At 40.6% G+C, this 24,870-nt stretch overlaps 2 protein-coding genes across 4 annotated transcripts; one reads left to right on the top strand and one right to left on the bottom strand.

Annotated features, from left to right (window-relative positions):
• Window positions 1–394: 394 nt before the first annotated feature.
• SPTY2D1 (SPT2 chromatin protein domain containing 1) lies at window positions 395–18,379 on the bottom strand. The gene is made up of 6 exons (XM_083431618.1): window positions 18,126–18,379; window positions 10,600–10,714; window positions 8,264–9,739; window positions 6,356–6,518; window positions 5,792–5,869; window positions 395–3,876 (listed from the first exon to the last, which is right to left on the bottom strand). Exons 1-6 carry the CDS (start codon window positions 18,183–18,185, stop codon window positions 3,780–3,782), a joined length of 1,989 nt encoding a protein of 662 aa, XP_083287744.1. The 5' UTR covers window positions 18,186–18,379; the 3' UTR covers window positions 395–3,779.
• Window positions 18,380–18,527: 148 nt separating this feature from the next.
• On the top strand, window positions 18,528–22,274 carry RMP24 (ribonuclease MRP subunit p24). Of its 3 annotated transcripts, XM_083431643.1 has the most exons (3): window positions 18,528–18,728; window positions 20,681–20,772; window positions 21,296–22,274. In XM_083431643.1, exon 3 carries the CDS (start codon window positions 21,408–21,410, stop codon window positions 22,020–22,022), a length of 615 nt encoding a protein of 204 aa, XP_083287769.1. In that variant the 5' UTR covers window positions 18,528–18,728; window positions 20,681–20,772; window positions 21,296–21,407; the 3' UTR covers window positions 22,023–22,274. The 3 variants fall into 3 exon arrangements, with proteins under 3 accessions (XP_083287769.1, XP_083287771.1, XP_083287770.1); XM_083431645.1 differs by lacking the exon at window positions 20,681–20,772; XM_083431644.1 differs by lacking the exon at window positions 18,528–18,728 and having other exon boundaries at window positions 20,274–20,772.
• The last annotated feature ends 2,596 nt before the right edge of the window (window positions 22,275–24,870 follow it).

The raw sequence follows: 24,870 nt of genomic DNA, 5'->3' as shown, positions 1-24,870 counted from the left end.
TCAACAGATATATGCTGTGTTACAGCTCAATGGACAACTGCTTTTCCAGTTTTTAATTTTCCACTAAGATACAATCTTATATGTTACTGAACTATAGCACAGTATTTGTACTGAACTCAGTCAATATTATTCCCTAACATTAGCGACTATGACAAAGTAGTCAGAAACGGCATCATTCAATTAAAACTTTTAATATTTGATCTGCTATTTAATAACTCAGCTATTTTGATACTCTGTAATAAGATCTAATAAATTCCAGCCGCTTCTGCATGGCTCAGACACTTAATAACAAAGTGAAATAGCAAACTTCAAGGAACAAAGAATATTTTGCAAGGAGTCTTGTGGAAGGAACACCCTGGTATTTTAAAGTCTCCTACAAATTAATGCAAACCAGTGAAAAATTCAATAAAATGTTTTAATGTCTGTAATTTATTATATACATAATTTGCTTTCAGACTGCACTTCAAATGTGCAAAAGCATACACTCTGACAGCACCAGAAAAAAACAATAAGGTTAACAGTTTTTACCTGATTTGTCACATTGTGTTAAACACAATGAGCTTCACAAAAAACAGAACATGGAATCTAGAAGCATCCTCAGTTATATGCTAACACTTGATTGTAGTACTCTGACTCAACAAAATAAATAGAAATCCAACATAGTCATCACAATTAATTTACTAGTCTCTTCAAGACTGTATTTTCTTTCCAGTGTTTTGGTCTCCTGCTATATATGTAGAAATACACTTTGGGGTAATTAAATTTACAGAAAGCCAAAGCCAAATAAAAATTAGTTATGCTGGATAAAAATCAGGGGCTTATAAAAAATAAGATTTTATACATTTTGAAAGAGTTCTCCATTAAAGAATAAATCAGAGTTGTTTGCTAGGATTTTCCATGAAACTTGCTGCCCTGGCCTGTCAGATACTGCTGTAAAAAGTGTAAGTACAGCCTTAATAAAATACATATAAGGCAATTGCAAAATTAAGTTTTAATTAAATACAAAGTGCCCTTCAGTTTTACTTAGTAATATCAATAAATACTAACTACTGTAGTTGTGCAATACAAGACCTGGAAGGACTTTATAAAAAAACTATGCTATTTCACATGATCAAGCATCAATAAAGCATCTTTGACAGCAGAATTAACTCTTCATCCTACATTCCTGGAAATATTAATGTATGTAAAAAAAGGCACATCTTTCACTGAACAGAATCAGCAACTTAGACTAGAGTTCTGCTAATGCAATCTATGATGTCTCTACAGAAGCCTGACACCTCCAAAAGGAAAATATTCAATTTGTTTCTTTTGCTTCAGTGTTGTATATGCCTTGGAAGAAATGAATATTCTAGCTGATTAGTGAACCATTAAATAATTGATATGTTTATTTAAGGGGAAGAACCAAGAAAAATGACGGGAAAAACATTTTCCTGCCACACACAAATAATGCAAACAGACATGTTAAACAGCTCATCATCTCAAAAGAGAATACAATTATTCTCTAGAACGCATGATCATTCTCATGTTCAGGGCAAGTTTCTATTTTGGAAGTTCTAAAGTGATAAAAGAAGATTGGCAATATTAGGTTATCTTCTACAAGACAAGTAACACTGAAATGTTTCAGAATACAGTCTTGAACAGAACTTACAAGACGTGGTTAAAACATGCATGTGAATAATGAAGATTTCTGTTCAGATTTCTGGTGCTACAAATTCTTCAGCTTGCTGAGGACCGTACCTGGGCTGATGATTAAGATACATCCTCACATTAGAATAATTATAAAATGAACAGCAGCCTGGTCATGTTTCCAACAGTCATTGCCTTGAACGAATTAAAAAGACAAATGGGTGCATTTGCCAGATTCATGTGTGTATATATTAATCACAGCAAGATGTAACGCAGACAAATGGGGGGAAATAGCACTAGAGATAACAGTAACTTTTAAGAGTTCCAGTTCAGCTGCATACTAATTGTAGCAACTGTCCAATAGTTTCATTTCAGCAAACACCACCCAACAACAAAAAGAGGTGGCTGAAGGATTTTATAAGCAAAGGTTCTTTATTTTCTTTACATTAATTCTCCCGATTAAACTCCACTTCCCATTTTGAAGGCTGAATTCATTCATTCCTGTTACTTATTACAATTTCACCTCCAATTATTCTTTAAAATGTAGCCAATCTTTGCTAGAATACCTCTCCGCTAGAACACTAATCAGGATACACTGTCCAACCTTAGTTTTAGCTTTTAGAAGAATATCATATTCTTCATTATTGGCCTAACGATGCAATTTTTAGCAAGCATAATCGGTTTTTTTATTTATTAGACAGCATATCATGGACACCAGAGTAATAAAATACATGAAACATGACTGAAATCCCAAAGCACAGTTCTTTTAAATGAGGGAAAACCTAGAACTTTTTGTAACATTCAATTACTGTGTTACTTTTGTAGTAGCTTTAAATTGGTGCGTAACCAAACGTTCAAAAACTAACAAAAATGACCTTTTGACAAACTATAAAGTATGTTTCTTTGTGGGGAATCTATTCAGCTGCTTTATTGAACAACTGTTCAGAATAACTATAAAGATGCCTGCAATGAGAAGGATGTAGATTGAATTGGTGTCTATTCTGGAATAAACTAGTTGGCAATATACACCAGCAGGCTTTGGGGTTGTTATGCAATATGCACTTAATCTAGAAATGGAGACTGAAAAAAATGGGGTATATTCTAAAAATATTCCTAAAATGTAGTTAAGCCAAAGTCATAGAAATTATATATCTATATAAAATGTAAGTTTGCATTTCCCAAGATAATTTTATTTTTATTTTTGGCAATGAAATCCCAGTCCTACAAGGCAAACTCATCATTTGGTCCCATTTCTTATTGAAATAATTTCTAAATGACATGAAGTAGCTCGATTCTATCTTCTGCACAGCAGGATAGGAAAAAAATCAGGCAGTGGACTGACTCTTATCAGCTCAAGGAAGACTTCAAACACATGGGAATAGATACAGGGTTTCCCAAGGCCCCACTCTACTGAATTCAAGAAGCCAGAGGAACAACCTTATATTACTAGAACCAGCAAGTTAGCTTTGCAAGGGGAGGCAGGATGAGATTTCTGTTGGCATGTATGATGCTGTTTTCTTTTCTTCGTGCCAGACACTGCTGTCTGTTTATTCCACAACAGCTACTTCTAGGGATAGGTTCAGTCTATTAGTTTTCGAAGACAATGCTCATGACCTTTCATGATAACATTGCTTTTTCAAATAATCTTCTCCAATACAGGTCAATATTGCTTTCAACATCAAGAACAGCAGCGACAATTTTTTAATCTGTGCTTTATCTGGATGGGAAGAATTTAAGAATCTTGACTCAGGACACAAACAACATTATTCCTTTTTAAAGTAAAATGAAGAATGCAGGCTGTCGTACTGGTGTGAGGGCCCACATTTTGCAAGCCAGTGCATAGTCAGTCAGTAGTCTGCTGGCATCCTTGAACTAATTTAGGCAGTAGTAACATTCATTTCCACTTTAATTCCGTCTATATTCTCAATTAGTGCATTTATTTTATAAAAAGGAAGCATTGGCAAATATTAAAAATATGAATTTGTGGGTCAAATTAAAGAACCATATTTCTATATTTCCATTTTCTACTCAAGTTTTTACCCTTTCATATGCAAAGTAAAACTAAAGCTGAAATTTGGAACAAGCAGCAGAATTGGGGGGGGGGGGGGAAGAAATGGAAGAATAACAAGAAAACCATAGCTATGGCAAATTGATTAACGTGTTCTCAGCTTCTTTGCCTGCTTCTTTCGTTTCAATTCCTCTTCTTCACGTCTTAGCTCTTCTAGATCTTCCTGCATTCCAAGCCTCAAGCTGCGGAATAAAGATTTAGTTACACTAAAATCTGAAGATAATTAAACCCAAAATGTAGGAGCACAAAAAATCCCTAGCCAGGAGGAAATCAATGTAACCCTCTTACAATTACCCATCACTAGACAGCTTGCAGAAATCTTAGCTAGGTTTAGGATATCCCCTAGAGAAGCCATATTAGAAACTGCCTTACATTTCCAGGGATGCAACAGCACTGGAATATGCTACAATTAGACTGGGAATAGAAAAATAAAAATAAATGGCTCCCATAACATATTGAGACGGCACAAGGTTACAAGCCTACCCAATACTAAAAACATGCTATATAAAGAAAGGCTGGCTAATTGTAATTGCTGCTGCAATTGGCCTGAACAATAATGATATCCCCCAATTAAGAGTATAAATATAGAGAGTTAGAGCAGCTGAAATTTGTATTCACATGTTGCTTTGAAGATGCTACAAGGATCAATAATACCTCCAGACAATCCTATATATGACCAGACAGGAAACCAAACTGATTGCGTTTATATTCTGTTTTTGTACAGCACACTTCCGGAGGTTTAGGCATGTAAGCTTGTTGCAGCGAAACCACAGAACAGGGACCACCAATCTTTTTGGAGCAGTGGGCATTTTACAAATTTCAGGAAAGTCCTGAGGGCACTAGTCACAAAATAGTGCACATGGATAGTGTGGCGTAACACAAAATTAGAGAGAAAACTTGACCCTGACAATCTTATGCTCACTATGGGAAGCCAGCCGATTGTGGAGACCACGCAATACACACAGAATTGCTATGCAATAACAACAGAGGGCATTCCTCTGTACTCGGAAAAATATACAAGGTGGCCACATCACACTCCCCCCAAAGAGAAGGTACCTGTACATTTTGCCCAATAACTTTCATTTTAGGAGAGCTAGACATTTGCTTATTTTAAATGAAAACTCAGAGTGGGGGCAGTGGTTTTCCCAGGGGCACCTAATAAAAGCCAATTAGTGCCAGGTTGGCAACCCCTGCCATGGACTGTTTTGCAGCAGCTTAAAGACCTGTTTGAATTACATGTTCCATTCTTCCAATCATTTTGCCTGTGCAAGCATCCCAGCTTGCCAGATGGAACAATACCCCCCCTTCTGTTCTAGGAATTCTTCTGACCCTTCCCCAGAGCCAATTTTGAGAGGCCCGTGGGGAGAGGCAGGGGAAAGCACTGTTGCACAAGCAGAGGTCCTTGTGCAGGGCTTCTGCCGACAGAGCTGGTTAGGTAAAAAATGTATTAAGTATTGCAATGAAATACAAGAATTACAGTCTTAGCTTCAATATATGCTAAATAAGTATGCAAAAAACACACAATAGCAGGAATTGGTCCATATAATCATCTTAGCTTCACTGAGTAGAACATTTGTAATGGGACAAAAATCATTGTCTCCATTTGGGCCCAATATTTAAAATTGTTTTCAGGAGATCACTGACTTTCTGAGGAAGCTACAGTCTTTGACAGTCTTCCCAGGGACCATCATTCAAGCAAGCATGGATGCTGAGGCTCCATACACTAACAAAGATGGGTAAGAATCCATCAGGAATATTATCCCAGTTGATCTCTCCACCAAGTTGGTCACATTGTCCTCACTTATTTCAAATTTATGGAGAGCTTTTGGTTTCAGGTTAACAGCACTGTGATGAAAACGTGCAGATCTCCACAGTATGCCAATATATTCATGGCTGACTTTGAATCATTTCCCAAAAAACCTCCCCTTCACTTGAGGTCACTTCACAGAGACTTCAGCCATTTTGCTCACATTGCTTGCCATGGCTCACAATGATTCCAAACTCATCATTATTTGGAATCACATTCATGGAACTGTTTCTTTTTGATGGATGACCAAAATCTGGGAGAGTGAAGTGGATAGATTCAACTCTGCTTACCTTTTGGCTTCCTCCTTCTGTTGCTCCTTCCAGCTGCTTTCCATGTAACGTAAGGCATAATCACTTTCGTCTTTATATCTGAGAGTAATAGGCAAAATGAAATGCAATATGTTCACTTTTGCTATAATACATAAATGCATGTGTTTCAGAACCAGAATTGTATATGCATTTAAATAAAACAGAAATATGTTTCAAGTAACCTTATAATTACGGTATATGGCTGGACCAAGTCAGTTCCTTTCAGTGCAGGGGTGGGGACCTTTAGTCTCAGTAATCATATGCTTTGGCAATAGGCTGCATATTGTAGTATATCAGCCCCTTTCTTGCATTTTTTGAGTACATGCACATTCATATTTTTTATCCGCGATTATAGTTGACAGAAACCACTGAGAACTTTTGCTCAAACTCTGTTTTCTTAAGGAGCTCCTGATTAATTTCAAAAGTACTCAAGCAGACCAAATTATGAAACTGTATCGGGGAAAACTTTATGCACCTTACATGAATGTTATAGAGACTGTCATAATTACACAATGGTATAAAATGATACAATATTTTTTTTCTCACCTAGCCCGATCATAGCCAAATATCTCTTTAATATGTCTAGAGATTTCTTCCTGGGACTCTCCTTCATCATCTATGAAGTCCTCCATTTCAGAATCGTATTCATCTTCATCGTCTTCATATTGCCTTTTACTAGTAATAGGTGGAAGAAATGGTCTTGGAAAACCTAAGGGGTGAAATTCAGACATGTAATACACACTTCCAAACCCACTGCAACCTTTATTTTTGTGCTGCATTAGTTTTTCATTAGCTAATGCAGTCACTTCATGAGGCTTTACATGGGTTACATTCTGGGCAGCTATTGGTGTAATGCAGGGGCAGATTAACTTTTGGCCTTCCAAATGCTGCTGGACTACAAGTTCCATCATTTCTGATTGCTGGCCATGGCTGACGGGGGCTGATGTGAGTTCATCATCATCTGAAGGCACACAAGTTAGTCATCCCCGCTACCCAGCATTTAAGTAACAAATTTAGTTGGATCACTGTAAATGGCTTGGCAAAAAGAAATGTTCTTTTCAAATGCAGGGGCGTATTACATCAACACAACAAATCTACTCTTGGAATACAAACCTGAAATCCTCCTCATAATAAGAATACTAAATGGTGTGTGTTTACTAGGCCTATTGCTTCAAGCGTTATTAGGTAGCTTATTATGTACCAGACAGATTATTATGTACCAGACGCAAAGACATAGAGTCCGGCTGGACCAGGCTAAAGGCCCAACTGGTCCAACATCCTGTTGTCACAGTGACCAGCCAGATGCCTATAGAAAGTTTGCAAGCAGGACCTGAGTGCAACCGAACTCTCCTCGCTTGTGATTCTCAGCAACTGGGATTCAGACTTCCAACAGTGGCGGTAGAACATCATGGCAAGCCCTATCCTCCATTAATGCTTCCAGTTCACTTTTCAACATATCTAAGATGGTGGCCATCACATCTTATAGAAATGAATTTCATAGTTAAACTACCAGTATGTGCTGTATGCAGTAGTTCTCTTTTATCTGTTCTGAATCTTCCATCATTCAGGTTAGTTGAATTGCCCAGTATTATTTGGGGGGAGGGGATAATTCCCATGCAGTTTCTCTACACTAGAACACAAAATCTGCACTTAATTCCATCTGCTTGACATGTTAGGCCCAGATTTGAAAAAGCAGGGCAAGGCGAAGGATGATTTGTGCTTAGCAGCAAAGCATTATCTGTGTACATCTACAGCATTCCAGCACCGTCTCCCTCTCCAAAATGGTTGACATCGCTTCTTCATACAGTACAAGCACTGGAGTTGCAGCAAGCTAATCTAGAATAAGAGAACCTTTGTTATGGGAGAGTAAGGGCTACTGACTGCTGCAAAGATTAAGTTGAAATCCTGTCTGCCTTGGCAAAGGAGTGCTCCAATAAAAATAAAGCTCAACTCTGCCCTCCCCCAACAGGAGTGATTCCTGTGCTTCAGATCAAGGGAGCTACTTACCCGTAAATCAATCATGGAATTAATATCAACCACAATATCTTTGTTACAGCCTTTCCTGCTCACACTGAATTTGCTTGAACTTGTAGAAGCCAGAAATCACATAAATGTACCTGACGTTAACAAGACCATAAAATTTATCTAAGGTTTCCTACACTCTACCATACGTATGTTTGTGAGGAGCAATCAAATCTGCAAAGTAGTTTTAAAAACAGTCCATATTTTGCTTTGCTTTTTTTTGTTTACAAAGTTCATGGTAGAATGAGATCCTATACAAATTCTCGGAGTACTGTACTACCACTGAACTCAATGGAACTCACATTCAACTAACATGCACTAGATTGGAAGATATGCAACTCCAAGTCCCAACAGATACAGTGAGACAACAAATGTATGAATGCAACAAAGAGTACATATCAAATTATTCATAAACTCAAACTTTAAAGATACCTTGTGGGGGGATTCTGGGTCTTTGTTGTGGAAATGGCCTCATCCCATTCATTTGACCGCTACCTTGTCGTGGTACCAGATTTTTAGAAGAGATCGTTTCTGATACAACCGTACACTTTGGTTTCAGAGTTCCAACTGAAGTGGTGTTTGGCCGGCCTGGTCCCAATCCTGAGTTACTACCTCTTGCCGGTCCTGCATTTAGACTATTTGGCCGCCCGGGTCCTATGTTTTGACTACTTCCAGAACGCACTGGTCCTGAACTGTTGCCTGGTCTGCTAGATCCCACACCTAAGTTACTGCCTGGCCGTACAAGTCCCGCACTTGAGCTGCTGCTTCGTTGCCCTGATCCCGAGCCGCCACCTAATCGTCCAGGTCCCATGCCTGAACTATTGCCCTGTGGTCCACGTCCAGCAATCAAACTGCTGCTTGGCCGACCTGGACCTGTACTCAAGCTGCTCTTTGCTCGTGGAAGAGGTCCTCCTGCGCCTGAATTGCGGCTTGCTTGCTTGGAGCTGACATTTTTAACACCTTCATGCTGGGAAGGAGCCGCACCAGATGGTTTTGTTTGGCTAGTAGTTTTTTTCAGACCAATTTCTTTAGCAGATGGATGCCTGAGAATTCCATTTGCAGCTGTTTTCAAAGTTGGGGTATGAGAGTTAGGTCCAGATTTCCCACCCCCATTAGATGCTGGTTTAATTTGACTGCTGTTCGATGGGCTTTTCAAAGGGACCTTATGTGCAGGTTTTGCTTTCTCAGAAGGGTTGGGTTTGGAGGCAGATGACAACTTCAAATGCTTTTCATTTAAAGCTGGTCCCTTGGATTTCTTGTCAGTACTACTTTGAGAGGAAAGGCTTCCTTTCGACAAGGAATGTTTGTCTGCTGAATGCTTACTAGGTTTAGCATTTATGAGCTCCTTCTGTGAAAATTCCTTCTTGGAAGAATTTGATATAGTGACCTGTTTTATTTCTTTCCCAACTTTTTTCTCTTTTAGTATAACCCCCTTTTTGTGTTTCCGCTCTAAGTATTCTCGCTCTCTCAGTTCTTCCGCTGTCATGGGTCTTTCCTCTGTCTTTTTCAGAGGAACTTTTATTTCAACTGGCTCATACTGTTTCTTTTCAGCCAGCTTTAAAAGGTCCCTAAAGTTCAGTGTTGGAGGTGCACTTTTGGGAGGCGCCTTTGGTTTCACTGGTGCTTTGGATGGCTTTTCTTCATATTCTTCCAATTCATGCTCCGATTCTGTCTGATCATATTCAAATTGCTCCATTTCATCACCTGTCATGCATTCACCTCCTTCTGTGTTCCCTTCAGAACTGTTTTCACGGCCTTGCCTCTTTTTAGGCTTCTCTTCAGCAGGAATGCCATTATAGCCACGGAAATTGTCCTTCGTCCGTGAAGCCATAGCTCTTGCTTTTCGGTCATGTTTCAGTTCTATACGTTTAGCGAGAAGTTCTTCTTTTCTTCTTTTTTCTTCAATGGCTGTAAAAGAAGGAAAGTTCCTATGTAAAATATTTGTTGTGCTTGACAAATCTTGGGATAGCTTGAAAAACTGCAATGGCTAGTAAAGGTCATGCTCAGAGTTTACAAACTATCTAAGCAATCAAATAGCAGACATGGAACATAAAAGCTACCCTTGGAAATTACACAGCAGAATTTTAATTAAGAGCTCCACTTTAAACACAAGGGCTGACTGAGATCTAAAGAACTGCACAATTAATTCAGCACACCCAGGAGGTTGTGGGTTTGGGTTTCTCAGGCAGCAGCTCCCCACTGAACATGGGCAACTGCTTGCAAAACTGAGGAGGAGGACTTTCAAAGAGCAGTTCTGTCTAGTATCTTCTGGAATTTGTCAAAAAGCCTGTTAAATAAAACTTGCTTTGAAAGAACAAGGTGTCAAAACTATGCACCAATCTCTGTGGTGTTGTAGTTTCTAGCTATTGTACAAACGGAGAGGAATTCAACACTCTGATGTTCCAAACAACCCAGCAGCATTGATGGAATTCCTGCTTGCCTGATGGAATGATCTCCCCCTCTCCCTGCTCACTGCATGCTGTACTACCCCAGAGATATTGATAGGGAAGGTGGGAAGCCTTGTTGTGCTCGCAGAAGTCCTTGCATTGGCTTCAGTCATCTGAATCCAGTTCTAAATGCAGAACAGAGGGGAGGAAATGAACCAACTCTTTAAGTTTTGCCACTGCTTTCAGAGGATTATAGAAGCCAATGCACATCCAAAAATGAGGGAACTATGGCAACAATATTCAAAAAGAAACAGAAGACAGTTATCACCAAAAATAAGTGACAGTGGCTCTTGGGAGGAGAAAGAGAATTTAAAAATATACCCTTTTTCCTTTGTTCCTCTTCTTGCCGCTTGAGGAAAGCTCTCACAGCTGCTGACTGAACACCTTTCACTTTTGGATCCTTTTTGGGAGGGCCTACTGCCAAACTGTATCTTTTCTGAAAAAGAGACAAAATGTCAGAACCACACACCAATCTTAAAGGCTCTAGGTTTCTAGCTACTGTACACAACAGGTTGGGGACTTTGGGCAATTTAACAATAAAAGCCTTTTCAGCAATTGATTTCAGTGGTGTTTAAGGTGCTTAGCACTGGCCACAACCACATGCCACAATACGTCATAAACCATCTTATCACAACATTTTGAATGACATCATCACAGACCACTGGCTATGTTGGTTGGAGCTAATGGAAATTGCAGTATAACAATATCAGAAGAGCATAGATATAACACAAGACAGGCTATATTTTATTCAAAAAGCTGTCTCAGTGCTTATGCAAGTAAGAGTTTTTGTACTTAATTTGTGATTTATTTGGGGGGGAGTGTTTAAACATGGTCAGATTTAATTGTAATTACTTATTTAGCTGTATAAGAAAAAAAGCTGTTTTATGTTATATATATATATTCCTTCCAGTAGCACCTTAGAGACCAACTAAGTTTGTTATTGGTATGAGCTTTTATGTGATGCACACTTCTTCAGATACCAATCTTCTTTGTATTTGAAGAAGCGTGCATGCACATGAAAGCTCATACCAAGAACATACCAAGTTGGTCACTAAGGTGCTACTGGAAGGATTTTTTTTATTTTGTTTCAACTACGGCAGACCAACACGACTACCTGTAACTGTGTGTGTGTGTGTTTATAATTACCAATTTAGAATATATTGATATTCCTTCTCAATGAAAAAAGGAACACTAAAACAAATACTTTAATACAAGACTTTATACAACACATAGCTTGTATGAGGTATAAAAGTCTACTACAGCTACAAGTTCTCTCCAACAACTCAGTGAACAAGCTAGACAGGCAGTAACATTCCATTCTCATTGTTTGATAAAAGTACCAGCTTTATACAAAGATTTGTCCGCAGTGGCGAAAAGCACAGGTCAAACACTCCTGGTGTGCTTTTTAAAACACTGATTATCCTTTTCTGAGCACCTCCAGATGGCAACTGTAGGGTTGAAAGCTGTAGCAATATGCAAGCTGCAGATGGCTGTTGTTACACAGCATTTAAGCAATAACTGAAATTGAAAACCACAAAGCCTTTAAAAGTTCATTTTGTAAAACTTGATTACACCCTCCATGCCTTGAAATATTAGTGAAAATTATTCAAAACTATGTTAGCTCCAAAATTAGCATTTATCCCCTCTTTAAAAGAGAGCAGGTGTCTTTTAAAACACTGCCCTCTCCAAACTAAGAGTGAAACCACCACCTGGTTTTTCTTTAAGTTACTTTGACAGAAGTAGGCAGTTGTCATAAGTACAATGAAGAAATCTCACAACCCTGACTGAGCCAGATATTGAAATATGACCCACTCCACAGAGTCGCTGTGAAGCTAAAAAATAAAATAAAATAACAAGAGTGCAGTAGCCCTTTATTTGAAGATCCCAATGCTATTTCTGAAACTACAGCTTAACAAGAAGACAAAATCATGTAGAAATTCTAAATGTTATAATTCAAACTTTGAAAATACTTTCTCTTTTTATCTTATACTATCACATTGCCTTTGGCCAGATTCATTCCCTACACTACACAGACCCTATGTGTTACTGTTGAACAATAACAAGGACTACTTTTTAAATCAAGTTAATAGATATTTACATACTTGGGTCAGATCTTGAGTTATCTATAGCAACAACTGAGCTATCAGTGGAAGCATTACTAAGCCCAATAGTCACTTCATTTTGAAAACAGCTAATTATTGCTTAGCATGGCTTTCCCTAAGGGAGATGAACTAACAGCTCTATAATTTTAGCGAGACATGATGCAATACATTATTGTTTCTATTTCTCATATAAATGATCGTGAATGTGCTTATTCACTATCTAGCAAAGAATAGTTTCAGCCTAAAATCCTTCTTAGCAGCAACATTTCAGTAACTGCTTACTACTTGATAATGGTTTTTAAAGTGTCTCAAATCTGAAATTACCTTCAGGAAAACTTAATACATACATTTTAATAGTCCAATCCTAGTCATGTTTACTCAGATGTAAAATAAGTAAGACTTTCAAAGTTAATGGGCTGGATCCAATGCTTCTCTTCCAATGGAAGATAATTTGAACAGAAAGATTATTTCTGCTGGAGGAACAGACTTCCTGTCAGAGGAAAGGAACCTCTGAATGCTGTTCAATGTTGCCTAGGACCGCAACCACAGGAAAGCAAATGTTAACTAACTCTGCTAGCTTACAGGAAGAGATGAACTTCCCAAAGTCAACAATAAAGATAAAATTGTAGTAAACGCTCAAGATTTTATTAATCATTTCTGAGCTTTCATTCAGCACAAGCTGTTTAAGAGAAATACACTTTCAGGAATTATATTTCTAAATCAGATGTGGGGAACCTGTGGCCCTCCAGATATTCATGGAATACAATTCCTACCATCTCGAACACTGGTTATGTTGGCTGGGTCAGATAGGAGGATGAGTCCAATAACACCTGCAAAGCCACAGGTGCCCCACCCCTGTTCTGAATTGTGATTCCTTTTCATTGATTAAATCACTTTTCCCATGAAGAGATCATGATCCACACACACACTGGCAATACGCATTTAATAAAACATGAACTTTACTGATAGCTTCTTCAAAACATATAATATGTTCTCTTGAAAGCGAAAGCTCCATTTGCTTGTCCTATTTGGAATCTATACAGTAGTTTCTTGCTTTCATTTAATCCCTTTTACTAGCTTAGACTCCATTTTCCTGATATATTGTAGCCTAGCAAAAGCTGCATGAACTTTTACTAACCCTTCTCATTAGGAAAAAACCTCACTTGCTTTTAGGAAGGAACAAGCAGCAGCCAGTGTCCTAACACTGAAAGAATTCAAGGAGGTCAATTGCCATAGCAATGCTGAAGGGAGACTGGCTAGGCAGAATGATTGCAATTAATATTATATCAATATATAAGAATGGATGTATTAATCACAAAATAAATGAAAGCAGATGTTGGTGGACAACTAATAAATAAGGTAATTAATATAGATGGACATTGATGAATATTGTTATAATGAGAAGGTTGGGGAGGGCTCAAAGTATCTAAGAGATTTCTGACCGGTTTAGACAACAGTGGGATGTAACTATTATAGAAAGTTTTATTGCAGCCACACGATTGGCTAATAGTAATCAAATGTGTAGCACAGAAGTATATAAGAATGCTTTCTGTATCAAGTTGCAGTCATTCCTTGATTTCTAGGAGACTGTCCCCATGCCTAGTTTCATCTGAAGCCTATTTTGCATAGAACTGTAGACTCAGAAGGGACCCTGAGGGGCATCTATTTCTTTGTTTTGTGTCAGGGTTCCCAAGAAGAACACCAATTTCTCTCTTTCTCTGACAACCAACCCTTCGCACTTGCAGCTGTCCTTTCATCTAGTAAATGTTGAAATCTGTATTGTATTCAGGAGCACTTACAAGACTCAAATTTCTATTTAATCTATTTTAAATTGAAGAGCGGCCCAAACTTTCAGATTACTAAAACAGAAGAAGGCATTGCTGAAAATGAACTGTTCATAAAAGATTTATGTGAAAAGAGACCTGAAAGCATCTGTGACAGGGTTGTCAAACCTGTGACTCTCCAAGCAATGGGACTCCCCACTCCCATCAGCCTGGCTAATGATGGAAGTTGTAGCCCAACAAGACTTGAAAGGCCACAGGTTATCCACCTCTGATCTAGAAGAGCAGTCTCCAGCTTTTTTTGGGGGGGATGTTATGGCTAAAAAAATATAGTCACCTTATACAACCTACTTTGAAAACTGAAGGTCAAGTATAAGAATTGGAATGGGTTTTTTTTGGTTGTATGGAGAAGTTAAAAGAAACTTTTTTTTTACATGTGTAGTAGACATGCATATTGAACAGCTATTTGGTGCAACTGTGCTAAGGGTGTCCAGGATATATTTGCTGCCCAGCCTTTTTTCTGTATCCAGTTTTTGTCTAAGACTGCAATCCTATGAGCACTTACTTGACAGTAGGCCCCACTGATTTAAGTGGAATTTATTTCAAAGTAAGCATGCATTGATTTGCCTGCAAGGCATTTAAATTAGAATTGCTAATACATCATCTTTCCTACGTCAGCAAAGATTATAGCTGCACACTATTTGAGGAAACCACAGCAACCCAGCACTGGTAAAGGTTTGGGACATTAGAATAAATATTTCAACTGACCCTATTAATGAGATACAAAGAGAAGAACGTTTTTTCGTTAGACTGAGACTTGCGTGTTTTCCTGGAGAATTAAAATCAAGACATGGACTAAATAAAAAGACCTGCAATAGGCATTTAAATCATCATGCTGTCTACTCATAGAAAATATACCTTGGGCTTGGTCCATCCTCTGAGGATGTAGTATCACATAAAAGTCTCCAAAGGTTATAACAAAGCCCTGTTCCCTCCATCCTCCACAGCATATAATGGGGCTGTCACCATGCCAGTCCATTAACTCCAAAATCTCTAGCCAGTCCTCTCTGTCCCACTCCACTTGACCAAGGAAGAGTGATGAAGGGACAATGGTCTGCTCCCTCTAACTCCATAGGGAGAACAGAGCTCTGTTATGCTCTAGTCTAGGGCAGGCTCCCTCAAACAGAAGGCTGGGTGCATACCAGTGGGTCTTGGGCCACTCTGAGGTTGGCCTCAGTGTCACAGCCTGTCCAGAGCCTCCTCAAATACCTGCCCCGTCTCCTAACCTAACCATGTGATAAGACTTTTGATTGGACCAATGACTATATCAGCAACTTCTTGCACTCTGGTGTCCAGGAAACAAGTTGAGAGAGAAGCGAGGCAATCCCTCCCTTCTCTGAGAGGAAAGGACCAGGGTAAGCATTGATGGAAATTAGAAATGGAAATAAAAGTTTCATTTTTATGGTAATAAATAAATGAACTAATAATACATAAACTAGGAAAAGAAAAGAAGAGGATGAGAGAAGCTGATATAAAAGGTGTGAATATAAAAGGATCAGGAAGCTGGGATAAAAAATATTGGGAGTTTGGCATGGAGGGAAGGGAATACAGCAGATGGTTAAAAACACTTTGAGAGGCATTGGTGGGGGGCCGGAAGGGAAAAATATGAATGAACAGGCCTTCTCTACTTACAGCCTCTGGGTAAGCACACTTTGCTTAAAATGGGGAGGCTGAGCAAATGTATGTACTTAGCCTGAGGAAAGCTGAGCTATGGAACTCCCTGCCACAAGGAAAATACTGTGGCAAATAATTTAGTAATTTCTGAAGGTGGATCAGATATCAGTAGAAAGTGATGTCAGTAACCGCCAGCTGGTTATGCCAAACTCTGCCTCTGTCTGCCACCACTGTGTTACTGGCTCTACATCTGAACCACCATTTTGTGATTAGTGGATCTCAGTGTAAGCCATCTCCAGAGGGCCCTGAGGATAAAAAGCCTGAGAACCTCTGACAAATAGGAAATCCTTCATGCACACTACTATGCCCATGGTGCACTGGACCAAGCTTAATCTATTCTATTTAATGCTGCATTGGATTAATTATATGGGTAGAGGGAGAGAGAAAGAAAAAATTAAAGGCACTGTCTCTTACCAGAATTTTACCAACAGCTTCCAAAAGATTATCATGACCCAGTATTTGAGAAAATATTTGATACCAAATTTTAAGATACTAAAAAAGGTGGCATAACTCTCAGGATATTCTTCCCAACATGCTTCTTCAGGAAAAGGAAGGAAGAAAATGTCAATACAGTGGTACCTCTGGTTACAAACGGAATTCGTTCTGGAGGTCCATTCTTAAGCTGAAACCGTTCTTATCCGTGACTTCCGCTTGCATCATGGGGCGAAGTTCGCAACCAGGAGCAACTGCTTCCGGGTTAGCGGAGCTCGTAACCCGAAGCATGGGTAACCAGGAGTGTTCATAGCCAGAAGTACCACTGTAAGCTCCTTTGTAACCCAGTAGCTACCTACCCTTAACAAATGCTACATAATACTAATATTATGTTGCCAGTTTTTGTAAAACCTGAAGCTTTTTTTTAATAAACTTTGCTTTATCAAATATCTTACACCTTTTACCAGAAGAACATGCAATGATCACCATGATCCTAAGAACTCTTTCATTTAGTACTTCCTTGCTAACTGTAATTCTCATACAGCCATTCCATGATACAACCAATCTAGATATCCATTTGTATTCTGATTCTTTAAAATATAGTCCCACATCCATAAGCCAAATTCAGGTAAGTCAGATAACTATAAAACAAATAGTTTCACAAATAGACTACAGCTGCTGTTCTTTTAACAAGCATCTGCCTAAAGCCTAAGTAGACATGCTTAGGCTGGCTTTTGCGGCTGTTGTTACACCCAGAAAACCCTGCTGCACATCTTCAAAGCCTGGAGAAGCTCACTTAGAAAGTATAAGCCAGATAAATCCCTTTAAGAATTGAAGTTGGTATAAAGAGGAGTGGGATATAGCTATTAATGATAAATTAACATGTGCCATTAAGGTAAGATGGGAAATATGCAGCAGAAAGGATTTTGAGGAGATATGGAGGGTGTTTGTAGAATTTGTACTGTTCAAACAGAAAGGGGCCAAACCATGGTAAGAGGTGTTGAAATTTTGGGAGGTTGTATAGCTACAATGGAATAATCTCGGTGGTGGGATGCACATTTCAAAATTATTTTGACAAAGTAATAATCATAAATAATTTTAAAAAAGAAAAAGTGATGGGGTCGGCATCCAAAAAGTTCCCTGAACCCTCACATCCTGCTTGGACATTGTACAACCTCAATGCAAGCCTTAGCCCTACGTTTTTAGGCCAAGCTTCAGATCAACTGCAAAACGATTTTAAGGTTAGCAACCTAGCATATGTAGAGGTAACTGCAAACCAACTTTTTGGTCTCGTTTTCTAAAGTTTTAAAGTTATTTTTTGCGATTAAAAAAAAAGGAAAGGGTCGGGATTTGAAGTCAAGTGTTCGCTATCCGGAAAAAAGGAAAAGAAAAAAGCAGCAGCGGCAGCTTTTGAACAAAGGCATCTTTCTGTGACTCAAGCGAGAAATGCATTTGATAAAAGCATCCCCCACCCCACCCCCGTGACACCTCGCCGAACAGGCTCCTCTCGCCGGGCGCCGGCAGCTGAGCGAGCAACAGATTAGCAACACAAAAGCTGAGCAAGTAGCGCGCACGGAAAACCCGGGATGTACGCGCGGCTGGGAGCGAGAGAGACCGAAAGAAGAGCCCGAGAAGACTCGACTCAGAGGAAAGTCCGCTTCGAGGAGAGCAAAGAGAGAGGGACCCAGAAGGGAAGCGACGGGCCGCAGCCGGTTCGGCGAGAGGCGGTGGCCGTCGGCTCTTCCCCGCCGCCAACCGTCCTCTCGCCTCCCTCCCTCGCGCCCCCGCCAGCCCTCACCGGCACTGCGCTCAGCCCCTGCTGCTCCGACGCCACCATCAGGATATCGCGGAACTCCATCCTGGGCTCCGTGGCCCTTTCGCCCCCGGAGAGGGGCGCCGCCGCTCAGCCTCGCTGCTGCTGCTCCTGCCGCCCCTCGAGTGGATCTTCTCCTTCCCTCGCCCAGCTGACGGAAAAAGTTCCTCACGGACGCCTCCCTCCCCCTCCTTCCCTGCCTCCCTCCTTCCTCACTTCCGGCCCCGAAGCTCCTCTTCCCACCTCTTATATCACCTCGTAAGCGTCAACCAGTTGTTTTTTTTTTGTTTAAATGAGCTTGAGGTCACTTCCGCCACTCCGCTCCATGCGGAAGCACGCAGGCGCCCTTCTTCTTCCGGAGAGGACGTGTTCCGACGCGCCACGTGATACGAACAGCGCGGACAGGGGGTTGCTCGCCACGTGTCTGTGCAGCAGAGCGGTGGGGTTTTCATCTCGGGTTTAAAATGCTGTGTTAGTTCGGTCCTCTGCCGGAGAAGGATTCGGGTTTTGTTTTTGTTGTTTTTCTCCCGAGAGTGGGTTTTTTTGAGGTGGGGTGGGGAATGTGGGGATACCTGCTGGGCTGACAAGGTGTGTTTCTTTCAGTGGCCCTCTCATTTTGCACCTGTACTTCATTGATTGTTATTGCTTGGGGTGGATCCTGCTGCTTTTCTTGCATTCACTCATTCGCTCGCTGCGGCTTCTGCTTTTACCGCCGCCAATCATTCGAGCTGGTAAAGTGCTACAAAAAGGCTGGGGTGCGGGTGACAAGTGTGCCGTCTGTTTGCCATATGTACCCCATAGTGGAAGAACCCTGGCGTCTTTAGGTAGGGCTGTGAAAGACTGCTGACTGAAACCCTGGAGAGAAGTTGGTAGCTATGAGCTAGAATGCTAGATCAACCAAAGGGTTTGACTCTGCTTCAGGCCACTGCCTACATGCTTGGTGTGCGTTTACTCAGAAGTAAATCCCATTTCATTGCATGGGTTTACTTCCAAAGGAGAGGTCTGCCAAATTGTAGTCTTCCCAGTTGTTATAGGAATTCTAAGGTCTAATATATATAGAATAAATGTTCATAAATGTACAAGGCAAACACACATGCAGAAGTGCAGTGTCTGAAACAGCACAGGAGAGCAATCCTGAAGCTATTTTGACTCCCTCAAATTGACCTCAAATATTTCGCTTCAAGGAGGAAGGAAATGGGAAAAGCTTTCCCGTTGTCTTTGTACTGTAGGGGCTTACACCTCCCTTTGCAAATACAGTCTGGCCAGTATCTGTTAAGCTGAGCAAACTATCAATATATGTAAGAGATTCAGGAACTAAAGTATTTACCATCACAAAAGAATGGCCAGACCATCCTGACAGACAGGTTTTCTGCTGTAGACCGCCCTCCTGTGATGTATGTATGATGTTTTGGGGGGTGGTCTTGAGCTATAGGGGAGGCAATTTCAAAGGTCTATATAAGAGCTTGCACACCATTGTTTGGGGTTCCTCTCCTCCCTCCCTTCATGGGGGGAGTGGGGGACTCTGTTGCAACAGTTTAATAAAGATCATGCTTACTAGCTGATTTGCTTCTCAATATTCTCTGGTTGGCCTCTGTTATTTTCTCCTACCAATAGAGAACCTACATAAGGACTCTATACGGGCTCTTGGATACCCCATGAGGGATAAAGGAGCAGTATTTTTCTTATAACACAGTACTTTGTACAATCAATTATTTTTTCAGCTTGTTTTGGGTCAATACAAAAATGATTTGGTTTGTGGTCATAGCTTCACAACAAAGCTATTTTTCAGCACTAGTACAGAAGTGGATCGTGCCAGCATCGTTCTTGCAGCAATAATAGTTGGCAGTAAAGTTTGTAAAGGCACACAATGGTAAATTGACATTGGCATATTGAAACTTTGATTCAGGTTAGCTTGACCTTGTTGGCAGTCTGGTACTTGTTAAACTCATGGCCTTATCTTCACCTAAGCCAACTAGTTTATGCTACTCTTGCAAAGACCTGTGAGACCCCTACAGAATCATCTTTTTAATCATCTGCTGTACAGTATGACCACATCTTGGAAGGTAAGGATGGTCGCATGGGGGTGGTTCAGGTATAAGTGTTTTGGAGTGTGACCCCCGCACACAATGTGCTGAGTGATGGTCTGCTATGTAGCTGATCCTTTTTGCTATAGCCAGAGTTTCTGACTCCCCCAGCCCCAATAATGTAGCCCTTTCAGTAACCCGGGGGGTCAGTTTATAGTCATCAGAATCACTTGATTATTTTGTCCTTGACCATGCCAAATCTGGCTGCAATTTCGGATAGAGGATTACATTCATGCTAAGCATTTTTGGGAGGGTACACAAGCCTAAGATCCACGCACATAACTTTAAATTATGATCCCCATTGCATGTCAGCTCGGCCAAGGAGTCAGTAACTTGAAATTCCATAGTTGTGCATACAGGGCTAGTGATTTGATTACTTCTCTTTGAGACTCTTAGGAGTACCTGTTTTTATTTGTGCTTTATTACTTGAATTTTCTATTCTGAATTCTGATACAGGTGCTGTCTAAAGCCTTTCTAATACAAATTTTGATTGCAAGGTTGGGGTGACTGATGCAGAGGCAACTCCCCAGCTGAAGTTCAGACGGATAGTAAGTTGTTTTTTTTTGTTGCTTCAGCCTTCATTGATCAACCCTTTTGAACAGCAAGAGAATGGGTCCCATATGATTTATTTATGTATTTATTAAATGTACGGTATATTCTGGCCTTCATCTGGGGATCACAGGTGATTTAGAATATAAAGAACATTAAAATACATAACATAAGAACAATGTGTGTTCGGCTGCACATTGTTTGAATGTCCTCAAATAATATTTGCTTTGTCAGTCAGTCATAATTTTGGGGAATATTCGTTTATCCTTCACAGTTAACAACACTGAAAGAGAGAAAATGGTGAAGACACTTGTGCTTGATGGCAAACGATGACTGATCCAGAGTACCAGGGACGGGCACAACACACCAATGAAACCACATGTGTGTTTACTCTGCAGTGGGAAATACTATTAATTGCATCTGTTTAATGGTCTTACATGTATTGCATTGCAAGCTATTAATCCAACTGCAATAATCTGTTTCTTCCATTTTATTTATTTTATTTTAACTTTGCTTCTGCAGGCAGTCATATAATTGGTGCCAGAGAGTGGGCTCCTGGAGTCCTGGCCAGTTCCATCATCGCTCGCTTTGAAGCTCATCCATTTGCCACAGACATTTGGATCTGTTCAAGACGATGGGAAGGCAGCAGTACTTGGAAGATGCAGCACGGCAGCTGGCAGACACTTGCCCAGCCCAAGCACGGTTTTTACTGTGGACGCTCAGCAACAGAGAAGACAAAACCGAGTGTGCCGGTTCTGTGAACCGAGTGTGCCATTACTGTTTCCAGTTTCTCCTTCCAGGTAATGTTAGGGTACGTCTGATGCCTAAAAAGAGGGTGACTCCACAGATACAAAAACTACTTAATCGGGAAGCAAAGGGCTACAAACTCAATTTAAAACAAACAAAGCTTTTGAAGAAGTACAAGGAAGCAAAGAATGTTCTGCTGGTTACCTGCAATGCATGTGGGAAAACAACAAGGCATTCTGGGAATAGTAGAGAAGGTTTGGGTAGAAAGGCATTAACCCGGAAGTCTTCAAACAAAATTACACCTGTCAGCCACCGTCATTCTGGATCCAACAGAGGGACACCCAATTCCAGAACATCATCTGGTCAATCAACACCTCGTTCTTCCTCCAGGACTCAGAGAAACATCAAAGACCACTTCGCACAGCTGAAAAGACTGCTTCATCTTGAAGAAAATAAAAAAAGTAATAAGGGGGACCTCAAAAACTTCTTACTATCACTTTAACATTTTTGAAATACTTAATGTAACATAATCGCAGCTAATTAAAGGAATGCATCACTTAAAATATGCCCGTGGTACTGCATTAACTATAGTTTTTCCTGGAACAAAGTGCTATGAAACTAGAGGTGCAAAGGTCTGGGGGGAAAACTTGGAAAAATAGGGGCAGGGACTGCCCCCCCTTCTTTCCAAAGCCTTTTTCTTGTAAAAAGATTATGGAATGTTTTCTTTTTGAATGATGAATAAAACGTTTAAGAAGAGCTGTTTGTATATTTACTCCCCCCGCATGATTTCCCAAAACTATAACAGGAAGACTTATGTGAGAATATGTACAGTATCAGATCATTACAGTTCTTGCAAGTCCTGAGTTGAAGACTGAGACTATGGGTCCATCTGCACCATTGCTTGAATCAAGTGGGAAGCAAAACTAACTGCTTAATTAGTTTTGTTTCCCACTTGTTCCATCATTATTCTCAGGAAACCTTTAATGTTCTAATGAAAGGGTGACATCTCCATTTTCTTTTAGCTTACAATATGCCTTTTCACTAACCAAATGCTCTTAAGGAAATGTTATGGTGGCACCAGGAGACACCCCAGGTTTTCGCTGACCTAGTTTGGTGAATGCCACCTCCCTCTTGCCTCCTCTGCTGGCCTCCATATGACTCCAGACCTCATTCTTGCTTCTGGGAGAGTCCCTCTTTATTTCTTAACCCCACTTCCCCATGCTTCATTAGCTTTTTCTGAAAAATCATTGCTGGTACTCCAGCTAGGCAAATAAACAAGCGCACACAGAGATGCTTGTAGGGTAAGAAAAATAACAAAGTAGTTTATTGTATGACGTAAATAACTAGGCTAGGAAAGTTTCTAGTTCTCTAACCTAACAAGCTAAAGGAAGGCAGCCACCCTTGCTCCTTTTACTCAGGATAGCTCCCAGCTGACTTCTTGAAGTCTGTCAATGTGAGGGAGGTACAACCTATCAGTCTAAATAGAGAAAGAGCGAGGAGCCTTCGTATTCTCCTGTTTAGGGAAGTTTTTAATATTTGGTGTTTTATTGTGTTCTTAATATACTGTTGGAAGCCGCCCAGAGTGGCTGGGGAGGCGTGGCCAGATGGTCGGGGTATAAGTAATATATTATTATTTATTATATTCCCAGACTATCACTGTACCTTTATGCTGACTTCTCTGTCTTTATGCAAACCCCTCTTCTGCAAACTGAGTTGCACCCAAACTTCCAACACTGTGTGTGTGTGTGTGTGTGTGTGTGAGAGAGAGAGAGAGAGAGAGAGAGGCTTTCTTGTCTCTTTCCTGTACTGACACAGGAGAAAAGCTTTGTTTCCCTCTGGGATGAGGAAATGAGTACACACATGCACACCCATGGAAGTGAGAGAAGGTGGCGATTTTTTATGCTAAAGGTGAAGAAGAAGAGGAGTTTGGATTTGATACCCCGCCTTTCACTCCCCTTCAGGAGTCTCAAAGCGGCTAACATTCTCCTTTCCCTTCCTCCCCCACAACAAACACTCTGTGAGGTGAGTGGGGCTGAGAGACTTCAGAGAAGTGTGACTGGCCCAAGGTCACCCAGCAGCTGCATGTGGAGGAGCGGGGAAGCGAACCCGGTTCCCCAGATTACGAGACTACCACTCTTAACCACTACACCACACTAGAAAATAGATCTCTAGATGTTTTGCAGTAATCAAAAAAGATTGCTGACTTCACAATGGTTTGATAAAGGGGTCAGGAGCCTCTGACCTTCCGGGTGGTGGAGTCCCAATTCCCACTTGCCTGAGCCAGCATGAGCAAAGGTCAGGAATGATAGGAATTGTAGCCAAACCATATCTAGAGGCCTGCAGGGTCATTCCCCCCTGTGTAATGGCAAGAACTTCCCCACCCCCAAATTAGGCTGCTTAAATGAATAAGGGTGGAGGGGAGGAATGTGTTTGAAAGAACTATGAGCTCAGTTCCCTGGGCCAAGATGGACGCAAAGATCCTTAATTCTTAGTGCATGTCTGCCCCTTTTGGCAAATTACTGATTTGCACCGTTCCAGGAAGTGGAACTCAAGACTAGGATTTGTGGAGTTTAGGACTGAGTCAGCCCACTCCTACCACGTCCTGGCTTTTTTAAAAAAACAGCTAATCTGATCACTAGATGGCACTCTGTCATCTCAAACCAGACTTGGTGCTCCAGCAAGTAACAAGTCTTCTCTAGCTTTCTGATACCACAATTGTGATGGCAAATGGGTTATTTTTATTTATTTATTTAAAGAGTCATAGGAGGTTTAGGATGTTCTGACAAAATCCTGCCAAACTTGGAACTGCCATACTAGATGAACTCAGTTCTTTCAACTCGGTATGGGACGCCATCTCCACAGAATATGGCTAGCTGTTTCACAAAATACACAGGATGAAATGGCAGAATTCTGGTCTGTTTTACTTCAGGTGGGGGGGAATTGCATTGGGGAAGGAAAACCTGGCGTCTTCATGTCACTTAGAGCCCACTCTCTGATGAGCCACCTTACCACGTGGAGAAATATTTTTATTGTGGCAGGAGTGGAGGGCTGAAAAAAACCCATGACCCCTCAACCTCTACGGGCTGAACTGCTCCTTGTAATTTAGGATTTCACTATCATCTCACTCTTTATAGCCTGTAGAATGGCTTCAGTGTTCTGTTACCTCTACCCCCATAGAACTTGACCATCTTCTCTGGTCCATGTATGTTTTAGGACTTTTGACTTCCCTAGAGTAAATTTACCAGCCATGGGACAAGAGGGGATGCTCTTTTACAGACCAATACCTGATTAAGTTGGAGTAAATGAGTGTTTTTCACAATGGAGGGATGTACAAAATAGCAGTTGGGATA

Source organism: Podarcis tiliguerta, assembly GCF_965153285.1.
Source record: "Podarcis tiliguerta genome assembly, chromosome: 1".
Lineage (NCBI taxonomy): Eukaryota > Metazoa > Chordata > Lepidosauria > Squamata > Lacertidae > Podarcis > Podarcis tiliguerta.
Note: the sequence above shows the minus strand (reverse complement) of the source record. Positions and strands in the feature narration are given on the sequence as shown.